General features: G+C 54.0%; 1 protein-coding gene across 2 annotated transcripts in view; it reads left to right on the top strand.

Annotated features, from left to right (window-relative positions):
- Positions 1-21,732, top strand: part of GOLGB1 (golgin B1) — a 33,365-nt gene extending 11,633 nt beyond the window's left edge. For both annotated transcript variants that reach the window (XM_033163442.1, XM_033163441.1), the window contains exons 12-21: positions 213-5,026; positions 5,748-7,656; positions 9,672-9,829; positions 10,756-10,891; positions 12,489-12,638; positions 14,735-14,893; positions 15,171-15,268; positions 17,201-17,335; positions 19,210-19,315; positions 20,892-21,732. In XM_033163442.1, the coding sequence (XP_033019333.1) occupies positions 213-5,026; positions 5,748-7,656; positions 9,672-9,829; positions 10,756-10,891; positions 12,489-12,638; positions 14,735-14,893; positions 15,171-15,268; positions 17,201-17,335; positions 19,210-19,315; positions 20,892-21,026 (7,800 nt within the window). In that variant the 3' untranslated portion in view covers positions 21,027-21,732. The remainder of the gene's footprint in view (positions 1-212; positions 5,027-5,747; positions 7,657-9,671; positions 9,830-10,755; positions 10,892-12,488; positions 12,639-14,734; positions 14,894-15,170; positions 15,269-17,200; positions 17,336-19,209; positions 19,316-20,891) is intronic.
- The last annotated feature ends 3,095 nt before the right edge of the window (positions 21,733-24,827 follow it).

Below are 24,827 nucleotides of genomic sequence, written 5' to 3'. Positions count from 1 at the left end.
GTCTTGTCTTGATAAGCCATCCTGGAAGCATTTCTGTCAATGAGCAGGGTACAAATTCTCAAAATAAATAAACAAAAAACAGGCCCCCTGTTATCCCCGCACTGCAGTCATGGCGGGAGGTGGCAGAGATGGGAGCTCTGATTCCCTCTGCTGTGCTCATTCCTCAAACTTTCCTTGCTGGAGAACTAAACTCTTCCTTTTTCTCATTTCAGCCCAGCCCAGAGGCCACGGACAACACGCCCCCTGGTGTCCTGGACTACCTTTCTGCGAAGAAACACAAAGATCTGTCAGTCTTGATGCTGGAGATGCAGGAGGCGCAGGAAGAGATTGCATTCCTGAAGAGGCAGCTTCAGGACCCCGCTGGAGCTGAGCCTCCACCGCCAGGGGAGTCACAAGCCAGCGGCGGAGAAGACGGGGTGGTCCTCATCCAGAGCGATTCGAGCAGCAGCTCGCTGGTCACCGTAGAAATTCAGGAGGAGTCCTCTCCCCTTCCGGAGACACTCTTGGGGAAAGACGACCTCTCCACGGAGGACAGAGAAGCGGCTCAGGAACCTTCTCCTGCAACGCAAGAACTGGAAAGGTTGCATCTCGAAATTGCCGGGCTGTGTGCAAGCCAGCGGGAAGCAGAGGAGCTCCACAAGGGGGTCTTGGAAGAGAGGGACACAGAAATCAGGCTGCTCCAGCAGCTGGCAGAGGATTCCCGTGGGGCCCTGGACACGCTCCGTGCCGAGAGGGATCAGCTCCTGTCCCAGCAGAGGGAGCTCTGCCACCTGGCGGAGCTGGAGGAGCAGGTGAGGCAGCTGGAAGGGGACCTGGCCGACTCGGAGAAGCGGCGGCTCTCCGACCACGAGAGCGGGGCATCCCAGCTGGCTCTGCTGCAGGAGCAGCTCCAGAGCTTGCAGAACGAGGCCAAGTCCAAGGAGGTGAAAATTGCCGCTCTGCAGAAGGACCTGGACGAGACGCAGCGCCGCCTGGCAGAGCAGGACCTGCAGGGGAGGAGCCTGAGAGGCCGTCTCGAGGAGGAGGAGCAGGAAAGGCAGGCGCTGTCAGGACGGCTGCAGGAGGCCTCCGCCAAGGCCGAGGAGCTCTCCCAGAGCCTCGCGTTGAAGGAGTCAGAGGCCGCCCGGCTGCAGGGGCTCCTCTCGGAGAGCGCCGCCGAGGTGGAGAGGCTGCAGCAGGAAGTGGCAGAGCGGGAGCAGCGGATGGTGGAAGTCAACATGGGCATGTCGAGCCGGATGGTGCAGCTGAACGAAGAGAAGTTCTTGCTGGGGAAGGAGTTGGCGAGCCTGACGGAACAGCTGAGTCTGGTGGCAGAAGGGAAGGAGACGAGAGAGCAGGGGGTGGGGACGGAGGAGGAGGAGAAGGTGCCCGAGCAGCTGGCGGAGAGAGCGTCGCCCACCAGCGAGGAGGTGGAAGCGTTGCGGAAGGAAAACGAGCTCGTCCGGAAGAAGCTGCAGGCGGCTCTTGTCAGCAGGAAGGAGCTCCTGAGCAAGGTCCACAAACTGGAGAAGGAACGGAGAGTGGAGAGCGGGGAGCCTGCAGGGCCTGGGGCCAGAGTCCCAGAGGCCTGTAAGGATGGAGAGGAAGAGGAACCCCCTGAGAGCAGCGTCAATGCAGATGGCAATGGGCACCCTGCAAGGCGAGGCAGGGCCGCTTCTCTGGGCCAGCTGGTTCTGGAAAAGGAGTCCGCCGTGCTTGCGCTGCAGGCTGTGGTTGGGGAGCTCCAGCAAAGTGTGCGGGAGAAGGACCTCCTCATCGGTGCCTTGCGAGCTGAACTTGAGGGCTGCAGCTCAGCCCCAGAGAAACAGGCACCAGCCAGAGAGAGCATGGAGGTCTCCACCACTCCTCCTCCTCCTCCTCTGTCAGACAACACTGCTGAACCCAGCCTGGAAGGAGAGCCGAGGGGTGCTCTGGAGGAGAGGATCTGTGCTCTGGAGCAGGAGAGGGAGCAGCTGCAGAGGAAGCTCCAGGAAGCCCTGGCCTCCCGTAAAGACACCATCAAGAAGGCCCAGGAGAAGAACCGCCATCACCGCGAGCAGCTCAAGCAGCAGAAGGACGACTACGGTCTCCTGCAGGAGCAGTTTGAGCAGCAGAGCCGAGAGAAGGAGAAGCTGCAGGGTGAGCTCCAGGCTCTGAGCCAGGCACTGGAGAGCGCCTCTCTCCCTCCTGAAGATCCGGCCCCTGGAAGCTCCGTGGCGGCCGAAGATTTTGCAGCTGTGGAAGCACTCAAGGCAGACCTTGAGAAGCTCAAGGCTGAGAAAGGGGAGCTGGAAGCCCAGGTCAGGCACCTGGAAGGGGAGCTCAGGAGTAAGTCTGAGGCAGCTCTTCAGCTCCAGGAGCGGGTCGGGCAGTTGGTTGCTGAGTTGGAGACAGCGAAGGAAGCCTGCCGTCAGGCCGAAGCCCATGCAGCAAGCCTTGGGCAAGAGCTGGAGGAGAACCAGGCCGAGGCTTCCAGGCAAGAGGGTCTGAGGCTTCACCAAGCAGCTTTAGAAGAGCAGAGGGAGCTGGCAAGCAAGGAAGAAATCGAACACCTCAATGCTCAGCTAGTGGACAGAAGCGAGTCTTTGCGTGGCCTGCAGGCGGCGCTGCAGGAGAGAGAGGAGGCCTTCAAGGCCCTGCGAGGACAGCTGGAGGAGGCCCAGAGCAAGGAGCGGTCCCAGCGTCTGGAGGCTGAAGCCCAGCAGAAGTCGGAAGCGGCAGCCGCCGAGGAGCAGTCCAAGAGTCAGCTGCAAAGGAAACTGCAGGCTGCACTCATCTCCAGGAAGGAGGTGCTGAAGGAGAGCAAGGCCCTGAAGGAGGAGCTGGCCGGCACCAAGGCTGATCTGGAGAAGACATCCCATCTCCTTTCGGAGGCAGAGAGTCGAGCCTCTGAGCTGGGGAAGGAGAAGGGGGCCCTCAAGGAGAGGCTGGTGGCCCTTGGAGAGGAGCGGGAGAAGCTCATTGCGGAAGTGGACAGAGCCCTGGTGGAAAACCAGAATGTCTCCAGCTCCTGTGAGAGCCTGAAGCTGGCTCTGGAGGGCCTGACCCAGGAGAAGGCCCGGCTGGAGGAGGAGGCGGATGCCCTGCGCCGCTCCCAAGCCCAGGAGCTCTCCGAGTGGCAGCGGAAACATGCGGAGCTGCAGGCAGAGTACGAGACCCTCCTGCAGTCGTATGAGAACGTCAGCGGCGAGGCGGAGAGGATGCAGCGGGTGGTAGAAGGCGTCCGGCAGGAGAAGCAGGAGCTCTTCCTCAAGCTGAAGGGCGTGGAGGCGGAGAAGAGGGAGGCGGATGCCCGCCTGCAGGGGGCCGAGCAGGAAATGGAGGGGATGCGGGAGAAGATGCGGAAGTTTGCCAAGTCCAAGCAGCAGAAGATTCTGGAGCTGGAGGAGGAGAACGAGCGGTTGAGGACGGAGGTCCATCCTGCGGACGGTTTCCCAGGAGGGGCAGAAGGGACAGGCGCTGACCTCCAAGAAGAGTTGGAGAGCTCCAGGCAAGACTGCAAATCCCTTTCCAGCCAGCTGGAGGTTCTCAAGGCTGAAAAGGACGCCCTGAACCAGCAGATCCAGGACTTGAGGCAGGCGTTGCAAAGCAAAGCAGATGTGAAAGAGGAGGAGGTGGTGGCAGTGAAAAGTGAGGAAGTCACTTCCAGCTCCTTGGTGGAGTCCCTAGAGGCTCAGGTGGATTCAGGCACACGTTCACAACCTCCAGAAGCGGCTCCCGTGGGCTTTGACACTCAGGAAGAAGAAATCTGCAAAGCCAGCCCTCCTCATGACGAAATGAACCAGTCCCTGCAGCAATTCACTGAGCAAGTTGCGGACCTGGAGGAGAAGAGGCAGATGGCAGAAGAGGAGCTGAGCAGGGTCCGGAGGGATGTGGAGACCCTGAGCGAGGAGAAGAAAATGCTGGAGGGACTGTTGGCTGCCAAAGGCCTGGAAGTGGAAGCTCTGCAGGAGAAGGTCCTCGAGATGGAGCGAGCCGGCCAGCAAATGGAGGAGCGGCTTGCCGGAGCCCTGAGGCTGAAGGAGGCCTTGGAGGCCGAGAAGGACGACCTGGAGGAGAGGCTCATGAACCAGCTGGCGGAGCTGAATGGGAGCATTGGGAACTACCAGCAGGATGCGGCGGACTTGCAGAGCAACAACCAGCAGCTCTTGAGTGAGGCGGAGAGCCTTCGAGAGGCCTTGGGCCGCTTGGAGGATGAGAAACGGCACCTCCTGCAGGAGAAGGCGGATGTGGAGAGGAAGAAGGAGCACGTGGAGAAGCTCAAAGGTGCCTGGAAGGGTGACAACGGGCGGGCACAGGTGAAGGAGCTCCAGGAGCTGCTGAGGGCGAAGCAGCAGGAGGTGAAGGAGCTGCAGAAAGGCTGCATTAAAAGCCAGGAGAAAACCAGCAGCTTGGAGAAGACCATCAAGGCCCTGGAGTTCATCCAGAGCGAGTTCCAGAAGGAGCTGGAAGCCGCCAGGAAGAGCTTGGCGAAGGCAGAAGAAGACACCCGGAAGGCCCAAGCAGAGCTGGCCTCCTGCAGAGTCTCGCTGGATGATACTCAGAGCGAGGCGGCCAGGGTCTTGGCCGAGAGCCTGAAGGCCCGAGAGGAGCTCCGAGCGAGCAAAGCAGAGGTCCAAGCGCAGTTGAGGGCAAAGGAGAAGGCCCTCGAGAGGCGCCTGGAGCAGGAGAAGGACAAGCACTTGAAGGAGGCGAGGAACATGGAGGAGAGGCTGCAGTCCCTGCAGAGGGAGCAGGCCCGCTCGGAGGCGGCGGTGCGGGACCTCCGAGAATCCCTGCGCCAGAAGGACCAGGAGGCCAAGCAGCTGCAAGGCAACCTGAACCACACCTTAGCCCAGCTGGCTGCCTTCACCCGGAGCATGTCCTCCCTGCAGGACGACAGGGACCGCGTGATTGACGAGTCCAGGCAGTGGGAGAAGAAGTTCAGCGAGGCCATCGAGAAGAAGGAGCAGGAGGTGCGCGCCCGGGAGCAGGCCTGTGCCACCTTGGAAGAGCAGGTGAAGCAGATGGCAGCCCAGGTGGAGGACCTGCAGAGCCGCATCGCCAGGTAAAGAAGGGCGGTGCTGGGAGGAAGTGGGTTGCTGCCCCCTCCCCAAATGACCCTGAGTGTACAGGGAAGGGTTGCGGCCCAGTGATTAGAGCTGTTGTTGGACTACAACTCCCATCGTCCGTAGCTAGCAGGACCACTGGTCAGATATGATGGGAGTTGTTGTCCAACCACAGCTGTTACATTCACCCCCCATGTTGGCTTTACTCTTAAGATCATCCAGAGTTCATAGAACAATAGCTGTAGAATTGGAAGGGTCATCTAACTCCCTGCATTGCAAGAATATCAACTGAAGAATGCCTGATAGGCAGCCGTCCAACCTCTTTCTGAAAACCTCTCAGGAAGGAGAGTCCACCCCTTTTTGAGGGGAAAAGCGCTCCCTAATGTTTAGCTGGAATCTCCTTTCTTGTCACCTGAATCCATGGGTTCGGGTTCTACCTTCTGGAGCAGCAGGAAACCAGCTTCCATTGACAGCCCCTCTCTGTCTTCTCTTCTCCAGCCTAAACACCCCCAACTCCCTCAACCGTTCCTCATAAGGCTCAGTTTCTAGACCCTTCCATCTTCTGCACACCTTCCAGCTTGGCCCCATGGGATTCATTGGCTAGATTGCTTTGTGAGTCTTCCGCTAGCTGTGGGATCCTGCATGCCTTTGATAGGGCGTGAGGACAGGCAGAGGACTTGCTTGCTTTGTGTCTGATGCTGCCTTTCTCTGCTTTCGCAGCCTGGAACGCAGCAAATCGGCACAGGACTCCAGAGCGCAGAAGGAGCACCAGCGTCTCCTGGAGGAAGCCGAGTTGCTCCAAGAGGAGAAAAGGGGGCTCGTGATGAAGCTCGAGGAAGCCCAGCGGCTGCTCCGAGACTCCCAGGACCAGATCCAGAAACAGGAAGCACAACTCCAGGGCCAGAGCGAGAAGCTGGCCGGCCTGCAGGACTCCTTCGCGAAGTGCCTGGAGGAAGTGGACAGGCTGGCGGCCACGGCAAAAAGCCAAGAGGCCGACCTCCGAGAGAGCCGGTTGAGCCAGGAGCAGCTGGAGGCCGACCTGCAGGCATCCAAGGACCTGACGGACAGGCTCCACGTAGAGATGAGCGTCACGGACCAGAAGATCATCAGCCTGGTGGCCGCCAAGGAAGAGGCCGTTTCCTCCGCCGTGTCGGAGCTGCAGCGGCAGCACCGGGAGGAGCTGAAGGAGCTGGAGGCCAGGATCAGCCAGGCGGGAGAGGAGAGGGCAGCCTCGGAGGCCGAGAAGGTGAAAGCCCTGGAGAAGGCGGAGCAGCTGGCGAGGAAGCTCCAGAGCACCCGGGAGGACAGCAAGCGGCACAAGGCCCAGCTGGACTCCTTCACCAAGTCCATGTCCTCCCTGCAGGACGACCGGGAGCGGGTCCTGGGCGACTACCGCCAGCTGGAGCAGCGGCACCTGGCGGCCATCCTGGAGAAGGACCAGCTGATTCAGGAGGCGGCGGCCGAGAACAACCGGCTGAAAGAGGAGCTGCGGAGCCTCCACGGCCGCATGGACGACCTGCACGCCGAGAACGCCAAGCTGGACGCCGAGCTGGTGCGCTACCGCCAGGACCTGAACCAGCTCCTCTCCATCAAGGACAGCCAGCAGAAGCAGCTGCTCAAGACCCAGCTGGAGCGGATCCGGGCGCTGGAGGAACAGCTGCGGGAGTCCGAGCGCGCGGCGGAGGCCCTGCGGTTAGAGAAGCGCAGCCTGGGGGAGCAGGCGGAGTCTCTCGCGGCCTCCCTCGCCCGGGCGCAGAGCGAGGTGGCGGCCCTGCACGAGGACGGGCCCCTGCTGGAGCTGCAGGCGCAGCTGCTGGGCAAGGGGGAGGAAGCGGAGCAGCTGAGCGGGCAGCTCTCGCTCGCCCAGAGGCAGGTGGCGGAGCTGGAGGGGGAGCTGGCCCTGCTCCGGCAGAGCACCAGCCGGAAGATGCAGGAGGCGGAAGCCCAGATGAAGGCGGAGCTGAAGAGCTTGCACCACGACGCCGGGCTGATGCGGAACGAGACGGAGACGGCGGAGGAGCGGGTGGCCGAGCTGGCCAAAGACCTCCTCGAGATGGAGCAGAGCCTCCTCGCCGTCACGGAGGAGAACCAGGACCTGAAGGCCCAAGTCCAGTCATTCGGGAAGGCCATGAGCTCGCTCCAGGACAGCTGGGACGAGTGCAACGAAGAGCTCCGCGCCGTGGAGAAGAAGTACTCGGCGGACTTGGAAGAGCAGCGCTTGCTGGTTCAGAGCCTCCAGGAGGACAAGGCTCGGTTGCAGGAGGAGCAGAAGAGCCTTGCGGAGAAGCGAGACGCCTTGGCCTCCGAACTGGCGGCCCTCTGGAAGTCGACGGAAGAGAAGGGCCTCCTGGCACGGCTGGAGAAGCTCGGCCAGCAGCTGAAGGCCAAAGACACCGAGATGGTTCGCCTGACCTCCGAGCTGGAGGGGGCCTCCGGCCAGGTCAAGTCCTTCTCCAAGGCCATGGCTAGCCTGCAGGGCGAGCGAGACCGACTGATGGGCGAGCTGCAGAAGGCCCGCAAAGTGGAGGAGGCCAAGTTGCAGTCGGCGACCGGCGGTTCCGTCAGCCTCGCCGAAGTGCCCAGCCTCAAGAAGGCCTTGTCTGCCCTGCAGGATGACCGAGACAGGCTGGTGAGTCCTTGGTTTTTGCCGCGTGCTGTTCATTAACCCTCTTTTCTCAAGGGTCTTTCTTCCAGTGTGGTGTAGTGGTTAAGAGTGGTGGACTCGTAATCTGGGGAACTGGGTTCGCGTCCCCGCTCCTCCGCATGCAGCTGCTGGGTGACCTTGGGCTAGTCACACTTCTCTGAAGTCTCTCAGCCCCACTCACCTCACAGAGTGTTTGTTGCGGGGGAGGAAGGAAAAGGAGAATGTGAGCCGCTCCTTCAGGTAGCGATAAAGCAGGATATCAAATCCAAACTCTTGTTCATCTTCTTCTTCTTCCTCGAAGCTGGGGATTCTCTGCACATCCTGCTATCTAGAGTGGATCCTAAAGTTTTTCGTGCCCCTGCCCCCTTGGTTCCGTAAACTCATTCTTAGTGCAAACCCCCCCCCCCCCACGTACCCTATAAAATGCCTTATTCCGAATAGTGGTTTGCACAACCCAAAGCAAAACAACACAATAGAATTCAGAAGTTAATTGCACATTTATTAAGAACCCAATCTAGAGCCATAGAAAAAGCAAGTCAATAGGCATGAGTGTGACATTCACGCGCACAAAATAAATATGTGCTCTGATCTAATCCTGAAGTTCTGGTTCTACGTGAATTTAATTCTGCCTCCCCGTTGCCTCGCCTATTCTCTAATACACACGCACCCCTCGCAGAGGGTACAGACAGACTTGCCTCTGGGGGAGAAAATTCCCTTTGGGGGTTCAGTACAGAGGCTCAAAGCAGATTCCCAGCTAGTCAGCCTTTCCCCCCAGTAACGCGTAACTGGACAGCGTCCAAAAGAGCTTGTGAGAGCACATCCACGCACGCACACCCTGTGTGGGAATGAATGTGTGGTGTAGTGGTTAAAAGCGGTAGACTTTTAATCTGGTGAACCGGGTTCGCTTCCCCGCTCCTCCACATGCAGCTGCTGGGTGACCTTGGGCCAGTCACACTTTTTTGAAGTGTCTCAGCTCCACTCACCTCACAGAGTGTTTGTTGTGGGGGAGGAAGGGAAAGGAGAATGTTAGCCGCTTGGAGACTCCTTCGGGTAGTGAAAAGCGGGATATCAAATCCAAACTCTTCTTCCTCTTCTTCTTGGGTCTTTATTCTGCAACCTGCCACCTTCTGCAACCTCAGCACCTCTTGCGCCACAGTCCTTAGAAACACTCAGCCCATGTATGTGGCTGTATGTGCAGGGCCCTCCTTGCAGCTGATCTGGAGTGGTTCTGCAAAAAATCAGTGTTGGGATCCTCCTAAACTGGTTCTCCCTCTTACGTACCTGGCACTGGGTTTGGGCAGAATTCCTACCCCACCTCTCAGGTTTCTTTTCACAGAGCTGAAGTATATTATTGAGTGATGCAGTTTTTTGTGCGCTGCTTAGGGTTTGTAATTATTACTATTTATTGAATTCATATACTACCCTATACCTGCAGGTCTCAGGGCTGTTTACGGAATAAAATCAAAATATAAAACCACAAAATCCATAATCTAAATAAAAACAACCCAATAACTCCTCCCCTCCAAAAAAAACTCCACGTTTTAAAAGGACATAGGATGATTAAGCGATTTCTACATAATAGAGAAATAGAGATTCTTCGTAGCCTAACACATATTTTATTCTTTTAGCCAGACTCAGGGAGAACAACCAAAGGCAACTGGGAGAAATGAATACAAAGCTTTTGTAGGGGGGAAATTGTAATGAGATCTCTCATATTCTGGGTTAATTCAGCTTGAAGTTCTGTGCCTGTAACCAAGAGGTGCGCAGGGTGTGGAGAACTTCTGGCTCTCCAGATGTTGATGAACTACAACTCCCATCAGCCCCGGCAAGCATAGTCTGTGGCCAGGGATAATGGGAGTTGTAGTTCAGCAACCCCGTACTTGAGGTGGTGAGTTTTTCCCAAGGGCGTCACGCGGGGATGGTCTGCAGACATCGATCCTTGGAGCCTTCCGAGTGGCAGGCTTAACCCGCACCTTCTCTTTCCTTCTCTCCTGGCCAAGCTGGTGGAGCTGAAGAACCTCCAGCAGAAGTACCTACAAGTTGGGGTGGACACGGCGGAGATGGCACGCTTGAAGGCCCAGGTGGAAGAGCAGAAGCGAGAGGTGGAGCGTCTGAGGCAGGAGGGGGCCTCTCGGCAGATGGAGCTTCACCAGCTCAGGTGAGTCCCACCCTGTCACAGAGGCAGGGGGGAAGCTTCAACGCTGGAAGTTTCAGCACAGAGCTAAGAAACTCCTCCTCTAAGCAACGCATACTGAAACTACGGAACTCCCTGCCACTGGAGGCAGGGACGGCCACCAACCTGGATGACTTTAAAAGAGGATTGGACAAATTCATGGAGGAGGAGAGGGCTCTTGACGGCTCCTAGCCCAGCATGCCTGTGCTCTTGCCTCTATGGTTTGAGGCAGCAGCGCTTCTGAATTGTAGTTGCTGGAAAGGAAGGGAGACTGCTTGGAGACTGCTTCCCATCACGGACATCTGGTTGGGTTCAGTGGGCCACTGGCCTTAACCCAGCAGGCTGTTTCTATGTTCTTAAGTTCCCATGGGAGATGGCAGAGAGCCCGAAACTGTGCCAGCTCTTCCTAGATTTCCTCATTTCCCCATCAGGAGCTCCCGTGAGCACAACTTTGCTGAGTAGAAACGGAGGAAGATCCAACATCAGGATCTTTTCCAGGGAGTCTTCTCTTCTCATGAGGTGGCCTAAGTCTTGGAGCCTCAACTTCAGGATCTGTCCTTCCAGTGAGCACTCAGGGCTGATTTCCTCCAGAATGGATAGGTTTGATCTTCTTGCAGTCCATGGGACTCTCAGAAGACAGTCTATTTACATATAAACACACATGGAGCACTGGAACATGGCTCCCTCTCTCTCTGGCATCAGACAGCAAAGAGAAAACAAAGGACAATAGTCCCACTTCAGGGAACACAGTAAGACAAACATCCTGTCTTCGTCACTTCCCATTCTGTGGAATCAGAACGCATACCCAGTCATGTGAAAGACAACAAACCCATGACTGCACACGGGGAATGAATCAACAGCCCCCACCCCACCAAGTGCCGCCTCTGCAGTTCCTCTCTTGTTTCTTGCAGGGAGGAGAAGGCATCTTGGAAGCTGGAGGCCCCATCGGCCACGGGGCAGGAGCCGAGTGCCCTGCGGAGAGCGGTGCCGGAGGAAGAGAGACCTGGTGCACGAACCATGGTGGAAGAGGAGCAGCACAAGAGACAGGTGAGGCCGGTGTGTGTGTGTGTGTGTGTATGACTGGGCGGCCCTCAGCCTGACGTTGCAAGGGGGCCCTTTGCCCATGCCCTTTCTCAAATTGAGGTTACAAGAACATCAGGAAAAACTTCCTTGAGAGTTGTTTGACAGTGGAACAGACTCCCATGAGAGATGGTGGATTCTCCTTCCTTGGAGGTTTCTAAGCAGAGGTTGAATGGCCACCTGTCATGTAGGATCTCGCAGAGATTCCTGCATTGCAGGGGGTTGGACTGGATGACCCTTGGGTCCCTTACAATGTGAGAATTTCATAATAATAATAATAATAATAATAATAATAATAATAATTAATAATATTCATACCCCGCCCATCTTGCTGGGTTTTCCCAGCCACTCTAGGCAGCTCTCAACAGAATATTAAAAACACGATAAATACATCAAACATTACAAACTTTCTTCAAATTTGTTGTGAGTCTCTTGCTTGTGCCTTGCAGTGAGAGAAGCAGAGAGAGATTGTCTTGGACTCTGGTTGGACTCTAAGCATGCCTTGACCACGGCAGCTTTGAATATCTGTATATATTTGCTACCAATATGCCTATCAAGTAAACCTCTACACTTGACCGAATCTTTAAGGCGTCCATGAGTTTTTATTGCCTACTGTGTGTACCCTCAACCCCGAAGATGATGATGATGATGATGATATATTATTCCTAAGCTGCCCATCTGGCTGGGTTTCCCCAACCATTCTGGGCAGCTTCCAACAAAAGATTAAAAATACGTTAAAACACCAGTCATTAAAAACCTCCCTAAACAGGGCTGCCTTCGTATGTCTTCTAAATGTCATATAGTTGTTTACCTCTTTGACATCTGAAGGGAGGGCGTTCCACAGGGCGGGCGCCACCACCGAGAAGGCCCTCTGCCTGGTTTTTATGCTTCCATGCCATCCTGTTTCTTCCTTTTTAAAATGATTATATTGAAGTAAATCAAACAGACATGCAACAACTACGCAGGGGTCCATGTGCAAAAGGCAAAATCAGGAAGACCCTCAAATGCTCCCCAGAGAGAGCCAGTGTGGTGTAGTGGTTAACAGTGGTAGACCCGTAATCTGGGGAACCGGGTTCGCGTCTCCACTCCTCCACATGCTGGGTGACCTTGGGCTGGTCACACTTTTTTGAAGTCTCTCAGCCCCACTCACCTCACAGAGTGTTTGTTGTGGGGGAGGAAGGGAAAGGAGAATGTGAGCCGCTTTGAGACTCCTTCGGGTAGAGATAAAGTGGGATATCAAATCGAAACTCCTCCTCCTCCTCCTCCTCCTCCTCCTCCTCCTCCTCCTTCTTCCCCACCCACTGCTTGATTATTCCTTCCTGTCCGGAGTGGGCTTTGCCTACTGGCCCTATAGGGAGGTCGTGGGAGTCCCAGGGCCCTCCTACGACCTTCCCGGAGCCTGGTAAGCCCTTTGGGTCCCTTCCAACACTTCACTTCCGTCATTTCTATACATCTAGGTTTTGGCCGGGCTCTTGGGAGGCCCTGGGCCTTTTGTTGTGCCGTTCCCCCAGGCCCAGCTGAGTGGCTGTGCACCGAGGGCTCAGGTATTTGTCTTCTCCTCCAGGCTGCTCCAGGAGTCACCGGTTCCAGCAAGGCTTTGCAGGGAGCTGTTTCGGGTCAAGAGGCTGATACCGACAGCCTCCAGGCCCAGCTGAGCAGCAGTTTGAAGGAGCTGCACCAAAAAGAATTGCGAGTCCAGCAACTGAACAGCAAGGTAGGAGGGGCCTGGGGGGGTGGGCTCTTCAGGCTGTGCATATCAGTGACGGTGAGGGAATTGTCAGCAGTTCTTGTGCTTTCCCTCTCCTCGCAGCGATCGCCTCTGCTCTCCCTGTGTCAAATGTGCTTCTTCCTCACAAAGGATTAAAGCCCTCCGGTTTGTTTCCAAAGACAAGAAGGCTGGAACTGACATTATAATAAATTAGACCGTTGGTTCCCAAACATTTTGGGGCCACCACCCCATTGGTTCCATAATAATAATAATAATAATAATAATAATAATATAATTTATTTGTACCCTGCCCATCTGGCTGGGCTTCCCCAGCCACCGTGGGCGGCTTCCAACAAATGTTAAAATGTCACAGATTAAAAACTTCCCTGAACATAAACTAAGCCCTACCTTCTAAAAAAGCATTTTTCAGAATAGTGGTTTGTACAACCCACTAAGGAAGATAATAACAATAAAATTCAAGATGGTAACGATTTATAGCACACCTGTTCAAAATCCAGTTTATAGCTATAGCCCCCCAGAAAACCTAACTTGTAGGTGAGATGGATGCACACAAAACGCATATTTGCTCTGACCTAATCTTGGAGCTTATAAAAATATGCATCATATTGTTATAAGAAAAAGAACTATACGGCATGCAAAATATTTTTTATGCATTCTTATTAATAAAAACATAAGGATGAAGGGCATTTGCGGCATAAAATATTTTTAGATAGCTGCTTACCAAATGTGCACCTACGACAGATATACGGTAGCTAATTTATAAGAAAACGAATAGCTATAACCGGTAACGGGCCCTTTTGCGACTTGCAACAACTCAGACTTGTAAATAGAAACAAGTGTGATAAGACGAAACGGCTTTAAAAGCTGTAAGAGCAGTAAAGCTTCAGAAATGAAGCAGGGAAGGTATTTTGCTCCAGGCCCTCGCCTGCTCATTTGTAAATAAGTGATTGACTTGCTGGGAGCGACCCACGTCCAGCAACCCCCTGCTGCACCCTTGCCTCTTAGCATCCCCCCCCCCCGAGCAGTACCACCCTGTTTGAGAAGCACTGATTTAGGCCCTTGGGTTTGTTTCCATGAGGCCTGGAAGACAACATTAAAATGAATTAGACCCTCAAAATGTGGAGGTTTCTGCCCCCCCCCCCGCCGCTGCCATACTCCCTGGGCCTGGTCAGCACCCTGTTCTCCAGACATTTGTTGTTCAGTTGTTCAGTCGTGTCCGACTCTTCGTGACCCCATGGACCAGAGCCCGCCAGGCACGCCTATCCTCCACTGCCTCCCGCAGTTTGGCCAAACTCATGTTAGTAGCTTCAAGAACACTGCCCAACCACCTCATCCTCTGTCATCCCCTTCTCCTTGTGCCCTCCATCTTTCCCAACATCAGGGTCTTTTCCAGGGAGTCTTCTCTTCTCATGAGGTGGCCAAAGTACTGGAGCCTCAACTTCAGGATCTGTCCTTCCAGTGAGCACTCAGGGCCGATTTCTTTGAGAATGGATAGGTTTGATCTTCTTCCAGTCCATGGGACTCTCTCCTCCAGCACCAGAATTCAAAAGCATCAATTCTTCGGCGATCAGTCTTCTCCGGACATTACTGAACTACAACTCCCACAATCCCTTGCCATCTTGCTAGGGCTGATGTGCGCAGGAGCCGGTGTGGAAGGCTGGGGTTGGATCTGGGCGGTTCCTAACAGAATATTAAAAACACGATAAAACATCGCACACTAAAAGCTTCCCTAAACAGGGCTGCCTTGAGATGTCTTCTAAAAGTCAGATAGTTGCTTATTTCCTTGACATCCGGTGGGAGGGCGTTCCACAGGGCGGGCGCCACCACCGAGAAGGCCCTCTGCCTGGTTCCCCATAACCTCACTTCCCACAGTGAGGGAACCGCCAGGAGACCCTCAGAGCTGAGCCTCAGTGTCCGGGCTGGACGATGGGGGTGGAGACGCTCCTTCAGGTATATTGGGCCGAGGCCGTTTAGGGCTTTCAAGGTCACCACCAACACTTTGAATTGTGCTCGGAAACGTCCTGGGAGACATGTGATGGTCAGCTGAGGAAGGCATCTCAGCCCCTCTCTCCTCTCCCCAGCTCTCTCAGGTCTTCGAGGAGAAGAACTCGCTCTCCCTCCAGCTGCGGGGGAGCAGCCGCCACCTGCGCGAGAGCCACCAGCGCTACAGCGAGGTCCTCTCCCGCTGCGAGGCCCTGGAGAATCAGCTGCGGGAGCTCCAGACCCCACTGAAGGACTCGGTAAGGCTGAGGGCTGGCGTGGGGGGCTGCCGGGCTGCAGAGGCCGACCAAAACCATGCCGTTCTCAGCCTACGCGCAAATTCTGGTCCCCTCTCTCGTTTACAGCTCCAGCTTTTACAGGCCCTATCAGAGCACGTGCATTTGCTCCAGGCCTGTAAGCCTTTCTGCCTCTGCCATGCAAGAATTGCCCGAAACCTGGCAATGGGGGGGGGCCCTCTCGTGCGGGACCTGTGGCCTGTGCCGAGCTGCCTTAATGTGTGCTTTCTGCCCTGCCCAGGGCTCCCTCCCAACAGACGCTGCTCCCGGAGCCCCCCAGGAAAGAAGTGAGCACCCCAGGGAGAGCTACACGCCCGAGCTGCAGGAGCTGCAGATGAGGTGAGTGCCGGTTTTGGAGACGGGAGGTGGTGGTTTCTGGCAGGGTGGGGTGGAAGAGAGAGAGAGGCAGACATACCCTCTGCCGAAGACTGGACCCGTTGACTCTTCTTTAGGGACTCCAGAGTAAAATAAGGTAAGTCCACTCCAAGGCGACTATGGAGTTGCAGCGCTCAGCTCACTTCAGGCCAAGGGAGCCGGCGTTTGTTCACAGACAGCTTTCCGAGTCATGTGGCCAGCAGGACTAAACCGCTTCTGGCACAACGGGACACTGTGACGGAAACCAGAGTGCATGGAACCCCTCTTTACCTTCCTGTCACAGTGATACCTATTTATCTACTTGCACTGGCGTGCTTTCGAACTGCTAGGTTGGCAGGAGCTGGCACAGAGCAACGGGAGCTCACCCTGCCCTGGGGATTCGAACTGCCGACCTTCTGATCGGCAAGCCCAAGAGGCTCGGTGGTTTAGACCACAGCGCCACCTGCCTCCTGAGTGCACACACAAACACACCCCTTCCCTATCCTGGGTCACTAACACACATCAGAAAGAATCCACAACGACATCCGGCCCACTTGCACTGAAAGGAAAAGGCAGCTATTACACTCCTCTTTCCTAACGCAAGTGAACTAAAAACCAGCAGAAAACAAAGAAAGAATTTTGATGGTCATCTATCATGCATGCTTTAGCTGAGATTCCTGCATTGCAGGGGGTTGGGCTAGATGACTCATGGGTTCCCTTCCAATTCGTAAGATTCTATGTTTGTGGCCTTGTGAACCATTGTTGTTTTATTCCATGTATTGTTGTTTAGTTGTTTAGTCGTGTCCGACTCTTCGTGACCCCATGGACCAGAGCACGCCAGGCATGCCTGTCTTCCACTGCCTCCCGCAGTTTGGTCAGACTCATGTTGGTAGCTTCGAGAACACTGTCCAACCATCTCATCCTCTGTCGTCCCCTTCTCCTTGTGCCCTCCATCTTTCCCAACATCAGGGTCTTTTCCAGGGAGTCTTCTCTTCTCATGAGGTGGCCAAAGTACTGGAGCCTCAACTTCAGGATCTGTCCTTCTAGTGAGCACTCAGGGCTGATTTCTTTAAGGATGGATAAGTTTGATCTTCTTGCAGTCCATGGGACTCTCAAGTCTCCTCCAGCAATTCAAAAGCATCAATTCTTCGGCGATCAGCCTTCTTGATGGTCCAGCTCTCACTTCTGTACATTACTACTGGGAAAACCATAGCTTTAACTATACAGACCTTTGTCGGCAAGGTGATGTCTTTGGTTTTTAAGATGCTGTCTAGGTTTGTCATTGCTTTCCTCCCAAGAAGCAGGCGTCTTCTAATTTCGTATCTGCTGTCACCATCTGCAGTGATCATGGAGCCCAAGAAAGTGAAATCTCTCACTGCCTCCATTTCTTCCCCTTCTATTTGCCAGGAGGTGTTGGGACCAGTGGCCATGATCTTAGTTTTTTTGATGTTGAGCTCCAGACCATATTTTGCGCTCTCCTCTTTCACCCTCATTAAAAGGTTCTTTAATTCCTCCTCACTTTCTGCCATCAAGGTTGTGTCGTCAGCATATCTGAGGTTGTTGATATTTCTTCCGGCAATCTTAATTCTGGTTTGGGATTCATCCAGCCCAGCCTTTCGCATGATGAATTCTGCATATAAGTTAAATAAATAAATTCCATGTATATCCCACCCATTTTTCTCCGAGGACCCCAACATTCAATCTCCACAACAATCCTGTGAGGGAGGTTAGGCTGAGAGCGGCAACGACTGCACCCCTCCCCAAGCAACACCCAAGGAGCTTCGTGGCGGAGCAGGGATTCAGACCCTGGTCTCTCTCGGGTCCTAGTCCAGCTCTAACCACTGTGCCGCATGGCATAGGCCGTGCAGCTGCGATCAGGGAGAGCCTTGTTCCTCACAGCCCTTCTCTTTGCTGCAGGCTCTCGGAGGCCAGGCAGCAGCAGAGCAGTGCCAGGCAGGGCCTCTTGCACCTGGAGGAGCTGCTGCAGGAGGAGCGGGACCAGCGCCTGGCGGCCGAGGAGGCCTTTGCCGCAGCCCAGGATCACATCCGCAGGTGAGTCGTGGGCCTGGCCCCGGCTTCAATGATGAGGTTGTGTGTGTGTGTGTGTGTGTGTGCATACAGGTGAAAATCGAAAAATTAGAATATCGTGGAAAGGTTCATTTCTTTCAGTAATTCAACTTAAAAGGTGAAACTAATATATGAGATAGACTCATGATATGCAAGGTGAGATATGTCAAGCCTTTATTTGTTATAATTGTGATGATTATGGCGTGCAGCTGATGAGAACCCCAAATTAACAATTTCAACCTTGGGGTTTTCATCAGCTGCACCCCATAATCATCACAATTATAGCAAGCAAAGGCTTGACATATCTCGCTTTGCATGCTGTGAGTCTATCTCATATATTAAACTCCAGTAGTTAATGAAGACAATTGCTTACATAAATGGACTTTTCCACGATATTCTAATTTTTCGAGTTTCACCTGTATGTACATACCGCATTTTTCCGTGTATAAGATGCCCTCATGTATTAGATGGCCCCTATTTTGGGGGGACTAAATTTAAAGAAAATGAGGGGAGATGGCCCCAAGTTATTGCGCTTTTTAAAGGGGGAATTGCATGTGTGCCATCACCCCAACAGGACCGCTCCCCCACCACCACTGCGGGCAGGAAGCTCCCTAGAGAGCGGGCCGCTAACCAGCTGGCTGGCAGCACGCAGCTCCCCCCCCCCACGCCACTATCTGTGTATAGGACGACCCCAGTTTTTTGACAAGAATTTTGAGTAAAAAAAACCCTCTTCTAATACGCAGGAAAATACGGTAATCTCTGACTCTTCTCATGTCCGGGCATCCCAGCGGGCACTGAGCTGCATTGGGCAAAAGATTCCTGCGTCGGAGGGGGTTTCATTAGTTGACCCTCCTGGTCCCTTGCAAATCTGGATCAGGCCAGCAGCTCATCTAGTCCAGCATCCTGTCCTCACACTGGCTGGCCAGATGGAAACAGGATCCGAGCACAAGAGCAACTCCCCCTACTGAGGTTTCCAGCATCCGGGATCCTTTGCTGCCTCCAGCGTGACTTGGAAGAGGCCAGTCGAGGCGGCCTTCCAGAAGGGCTTCCACAACCCATGACATGGGCCAGGGCTGGACTGATCCCTCCCCGCTAAACTGATGAATCAAGGAAGTAGATGCAGCTCTGAGGTGGGCAGAGCCCCAGCGGCAATGCAGTCTGCTCACCCCAGAGCTGATCTCCACCGATGAGCTGAGTTGGCGGGGGGGGGGGCACATACGCCACTGATGTAGTCCCAAGGGGTTGGCTCCCTTGGACTGAAAGGAGGTTAGCCGCTGTAAGGACGTTCAGTGGTTGCTTATGAGTAAAACGTCAGACGCAGAACTTCTAAAACTAAGTTCTTTATTGTGCACAGCTATATACAGTGGAGCAAAAGATCAAACGTCCATCTCATCCCTCTGCAGAGTCCAGGAATGACCCCTTCTGGTTCTTTGTCCAGCAAAAGAGGCGCGGGATTCTGAACCCCCGTCTCCCCCTTCCACGTCCTTCCTGCCTACGACCTCGGAGCGTGGGAACCTGACCCCGTTCCCCGCTTTCCCCTCGACGTTAAGGCTCTGCGATCCTTTCAGAGCCCCTGCACCGCCTTCTTGCCTCTTAACTCCCCCTCCCCACTGGAGGAATGGTTGCTTCCGGAAGGGGAGGGGGAGGACCAACTGGTGAACAGCGGAGGCGGGTCCCTGTACTCCAAACGATCCCGGGACGCTGCCTGCCTTGGGGAGGGGGGTTTCCTGACAGCCACCCTTGGCCTGAGGGGTGTAGCGGCTAGTTCAAGGATCTTGGCTGCCCATGCTGCCTGTCAACCATGGGCCACTGATCTCTCTCTCTCTCTCTCTCTCTCTCTCTCTCTCTCTCCCCTGCAGGTTAGAATCGAGTGAGTGGGCCCACTCTTTGGACACCAGCATTGAAATGCCCCCCAGCCCTGAGCACGCCCTGCTTGTAGGTCCCACGGACACCTCTTACAGCAAGGTAAGGCTCTTCCAAGCAGGTGAGGGCCGACCTCTCCTACAAGGGAGCCTCAGCTCCATCCCCTCCCTCCACCCCAACCAGAGTGGGCAAGCCAAGCTAGAATGATCTGCCATCAGTGGGCATCTTTCTAAGGCCAAGTCTGTCCGCAATCGGCTTGGGTCATTTGAACCTGAGAGCGGCCTTTCAACGGGCTGCCTTTCCAGTTGCAAACGGCATATTCTGGTTCTCCCTGCCACATCAGGCATCGTGTTACTGTTCGTTTATATGCTGCCTTTCAGCTGAAAAGCCTCCCATGAAGAAACAAATGCATGCCAATAATAATAATAATAATAATAATAATAATAATAATAAATATTATTTATTCCCCAGCCACTCTGGGCGGCTTCCAACAGAATATTAAAATGCAATGGTATATTAAACATTAAAAGCTTCCCTAAACAGGGCTGCCTTCAGATGCCTTCTAAAAGTCTGGTAGTTGTTTTTCTCCTTGACATCTGGTGGGAGGGCGTTCCACAGGGCGGGTGCCACTACCGAGAAGGCCCTCGGCCTGGTTTCCTGTAACCTGGCTTCTTGCAGTGAGGGAACCGCCAGAAGGCCCTCAGAGCTGAGCCTCAGTGTCCGGGCTGGACGATGGGGGTGGAGACGCTCCTTCAGGTATACCGGACCAAGGCCGTTTAGGGCTTTAAAGGTCAGCACCAGGCATCCCCAAACTTCGGCCCTCCAGATGATTTAGACTACAATTCCCATCATCCCTGACCACTGGTTCTGTTAGCTCGGGATCATGGGAGTTGTAGGCCAAAACATCTGGAGGGCCGCAGTTTGGGGATGCCTGGTCAACACTTGGAATTGTGCTTGGAAACGTACTGGGAGCCAATGTGGGTCTTTCAAGACCAGTGTTATGTGGTCTCGGCTGCTGTTCCCAGTCACCAGTCTGGCTGCCGCATTCTGGTACAGAATAATGCACACAATACAAGTTCAACAGTAGTAAAACACATCTGTGTACCTACCAAAAGAAGATGATGAGTGTTCCCTATAAAAATGTTAAGACAAGAATCAGCATCTTTGCTTTGCAAGGGTCCCGGGCATCTGGGATGGGGCAAGGCAGGTGGAAAAACATTCCCGCGATGGCTCCAGCAGACTCCCCCCGCACCAATATACAGTCGTACCTTGGAAGTCGAACAGAGCCCATTCCTGAAGTCCGTTCGACTGCCTAAACATTTGGAAACCAGAGCCCGGCTTCCGATTGGCTGCAGGAAGCTCCTGCATCCAGTCGCAAGCCCTCTCGGACGTTCGGCTTCTGAAAATAGTTTGCAAACCAGAACACTCACTTCCGGGTTTTGCGGCGTTTGGGAGCCAAAACGTTTGAGAACCAAGCTGTTTGAAAACCAAGGTACGACACTATAACCTCCTGCAAAAGTCAGGGCGTTTCGCTTCTGGAGCCCCTAGATGGGCCCACGTTGCAGTCCTTGGCACCTGCCCCTCCTGTGGCCCTTTGCGATGGGAGGTGCCTTGAGCTGAAGCCACCCTGTGGTAGACTTGCCTTGTGACCTCTGCTTCCTCCTTGCTTTCTCCCCAGACTCGAGGGGGCGTGGGGCTGCGCCGCGTTCTGCACTCACTCTTCTGTTCCCGCCGACGCCTGCCCCTCCTGGCAACTCTCTACCTCCTCACGGTCCACGTGCTCCTTCTCCTCTGCTTCACGGGCCACTTGTGAGAACAGGGGTGGGGCACGTGAGTTGTCCGGGTTGCTGCTGCCGAGCCCCCGTCCCTGGAGGACCCTGCCGTGCTGCGGACGGACGAGAAGGCTACCTTGGGAGACTCCGGTGCCCTGGGGAGGCTGGCCGGAGGCCGCAGAGGGTGTTGCAGAGAGCTCAGGGTGGCCCCCAGCCTGTGGGAGGGCAGGGCCAGCGGCCCTTGACTGGGCCACGCGTTGGTTTTGTTCGTGTTCTTCGAGGGAAGCGTTTTGGGGGGGCTGTTTACACGGTTCACTTTTGCACACTGAATTCGCGGTGAAGTCGCTTTGCAGTCAACCTGGTGCCTCCCAGATCTGTTTTAGACTACGATTCTCACCAGCCCTCATCGACGGAGGGGCTGAGACGTTGAAACATCTGGGGGGTGCCAGGTTTCCAAAGGCTGGCCTGAGTTCATTTGGGAGGGGAATGCAGGCGGAAGTTGTGCGTAAAGAGTTTTCCGTTTTTAACAATGCTGCTTTGGTTATAATCAACAGGCGAAGGGGAGTAAGTCTGCCGAGGGTCGAGCCCGCCTTCTGTGCCAAGGCTGCAGGTATTGGCGGAGCCTGATTCTGGGGAAGGGACCAAGGGGAACTCTTATCAACTTCCAGCTTGCTGTCAGGGCCTTTTCTCTCTTTTATTTCTTTGTGCTCTGTGATTTTGACACTGGGGGAACTGGAAAGGAAACGGACGGAAGCCCCAGACAGAGGGAGAGAGAAGGGGGTGGGGTGGGGGGTGGAATGGCTTCATGCTCGCCAGTGAAGATAAATCAACTTGTCTGTGGCCGCCGAGCCCGTTTCCTAAACCATGCAGAGGAGAGGAAATCGGGGTAGATGTGGGGGAGCAGAGTTCTGAAACCCACCCCACAGCTTCCCGTTGGAGTGGGGCAAGATGTCTTAGCCCTTCTTGGTGGGGTGTTTTAACTGTTTCCATCGTGCACAGACATCTTGGGATAGCTCTTGCAATTCAGGAGGCTGCCGGAAGCATCCTCTGTGGCCGTGGGTCTCGAGGTGAGGCCCTGCCAGCCGTTTTTTGGGGGGGCCTGTTCCTGGCGTGTGGTGTGTAGACCTCCCTTGTCTCTCTTCCTTTCAAATCCAGTCTTCTGATCCTCTTGAAATCCCATCCTTGTGCAATAAAGATTATTTTTTTCGAGCGAGTCGTGTGAATGCTGTGATGTGGTCGGACTCCGCCCGCTGTGGTTCTCGCATTCAACTCTTGACACCCCTTTGTTATAACTTTTCGACAGTGAGGTTGGATGCGCTGCAGAATTTGGCAGCTCAACCGTAGCAAAGGTAAATCAGAAGTAATTTCATTGCAATACTTAAGTGAAATATAACGGGCAGCTGTTGGCTCTAAACGCAAACATGGAAGCGCATAGAAATTTTCGGGTGCGGTAATATTGGTCAGAGAAAATGGGAATGCCAGGAAGAGCTGTTTTAGCTGAGCTTTCTAAGAATTTCAGGAGGACCCTGGTGTCAGAAGCGCAAAGGGTAGCAGAAGGCAAAACTTGGCACATCTCTAATGCGTTTGCTACGTTTTATGAAAATGTGCATATCTGATAGCCCTGATCCTGAGAACATCGGGAAATACTTGATTCGACTCGAGATCACAGAGCGGTATTAAAAGAACCCATTTCAGCCATTGAAATAGAAGATGCTATTTCAAATAAATAAATAAATAAATAAATACCCCCAAAATTGGTGGGAGGAACCCCTGGCATGGATGGATTTGGGGGTGAGCTTTGTAAGTTCCTAAAAGAGCAACTTCTGCCACATCTGCATAAACCATTCAACTTGGAAGGACTGTAATGGTTGTGCTGTTGAAAGCATACAAGGATTGTGCTCGTTCGGGATCCTACCATCCCATAATTCTCATTAACACGGACACGGGAGATTCGGGGCAGACAGATGAAAGTCTGTCACGTAAACTGTGGAACTCCCTGCCACAGGAGGCAGTGGCGACCACCAGCCTAGATGGCTTTAAAAGAGAATTGGAGAAATTCGACGGCCTCTTGCCACCACGGCTGTGCTCTGCTTCCCCACTTGGAGGCAGCAGCGCTTCTGGAAGCTAGGGGCTGGAAACCACAGGAGAGGAGAGGGCTCTTGTGTTCGAATCCTGCTTGCAGGTTTCCCGCAGTGCATACCCTCCAACAGGCCGTAGAAGAAAACCGGGATGTGCGTCTTTGGGGGATGGGGTCTCTCAGGAGCTAGGGGACTCGTGAGAGAGCACGCCCCCCCCCCAAAAAAAATTGGATGTCCCAATTAAATTGGGACAGTTGAAGGGTAATGGTAATAGTAACAATTTATTATTACGGTCAAAGACCAGTTCACAGTTGAAAGGTATGATAATGGGCACCTGGTTGACCACTGCGAGAACAAGAGGCTGGAAGAGAGTTGGCCTGATCCAGCAGACACTTATTTTCCTATTTATGATCCTAACACTTGAGGGGGTCCGAACGAAGATGATATTTCTGGTGTTGGGGGGGGGGGATTTCAGGTATTCTGCATTGTGTGAGGAACTGTTCTCTTGGGTCTACTGCCAGTCAATTTCTCTGAACTTTAACATGGGAAGAGAACATGAAATTATTCATTCACGCACTCGTACCCCACCCATCTGGCTGGGTTTCCCCAACCGCTCTGGGCGGCTCCCTACTGAATATTAAGAACACAGTAAAACATCAAACATTAAAAAACTTCCCTAAACAGGGCTGCCTTCAGATGTCTTCAAAAAGTCAGAAAAGTTACTGTATTTTTCGTTCCATAAGACACACTTTTTTCCTTCTAAAAAGTAAGGGGAAATATCTGTGCGTCTTATGGGGCGAATGGTGGTCCCTGGAGCTGAATTGCCCAGGGGCCAAAAGAGGATCATGCTTTTTATTTTACAAAGAGAAAAAGGGTGTTGAAAGGACTGATCAGCAAAAGATCGGGAGAGAGATAAGAGTCCCGGCTCCCTTTCAGCCCCGCCCTCCATTGTTGAATGTGCTGCAGAGGGAGGTTGTTTGTTTCCCCAGCGGCATGTGACTGGCTGATTAGATTATCTGCCTGGAAGCTGTAGAAAAGGCTCCCTTTCCTTTAGCAGCTGAAGAAATGTGAGTTAAACCCCATAAAAATGGGGCTTTTCCTCTTTGCTTTTCCCCCTTTGCAAAAAAACCTGCAAAATTTTTTAGCTGATCCTGAAGAAACCAGGGCTTTTCCCTTTGCAAAAAAAAGCTGCAAAACTTTTAGCTGATCCTAAAAAAAAACCCAGGGCTTTTCCCTTTGCAAAAAAAGCTGCAAAACGTTTAGCTGATCCTCAAAAAAAACAAAAAACAAAACAAAAAAAACCAGGGCTTTTAGAGGAGGAAAACCAGAAAAATATTTTTTTTCTTGTTTCCTCCTCTAAAAATGAGGTGTGCCCTATGGTCCGGTGCGTCCTATGGAGCGAAAAATACGGTAGTTATTTCCTTGACATCTGCTGGGAGGCCGTTCCACAGGGCGGACGCCACCACCGAGAAGGCCCTCTGCCTGGTTCCCTGCAACCTCGCTTCTTGCAGCGAGGGAACCGCCAGAAGGCCCTCGGAGCTGGATCTCAGTGTATGGGCAGAACGATGGGGGTAAAGCACCCTCTCCACTCTGCGTGATTTAAAAGCCTCGTGTTCAGATGCCTTTCCTCCTATGGAAAGCAACGAGGCGCTTCCCTTCTGCACCCAGGGCTTGTGTGCGTGCGACGCAGCCCTGCTGGGGGTGGCTCTGCTGCGAAGCTTCTTCCTCCTGGCCCACAGGAAATGGAACAAGTTTTATGCAGAT

This window comes from Lacerta agilis, chromosome 10 (assembly GCF_009819535.1).
Source record: "Lacerta agilis isolate rLacAgi1 chromosome 10, rLacAgi1.pri, whole genome shotgun sequence".
Taxonomy (NCBI): Eukaryota; Metazoa; Chordata; class Lepidosauria; order Squamata; family Lacertidae; genus Lacerta; species Lacerta agilis.
Note: the sequence above shows the minus strand (reverse complement) of the source record. Positions and strands in the feature narration are given on the sequence as shown.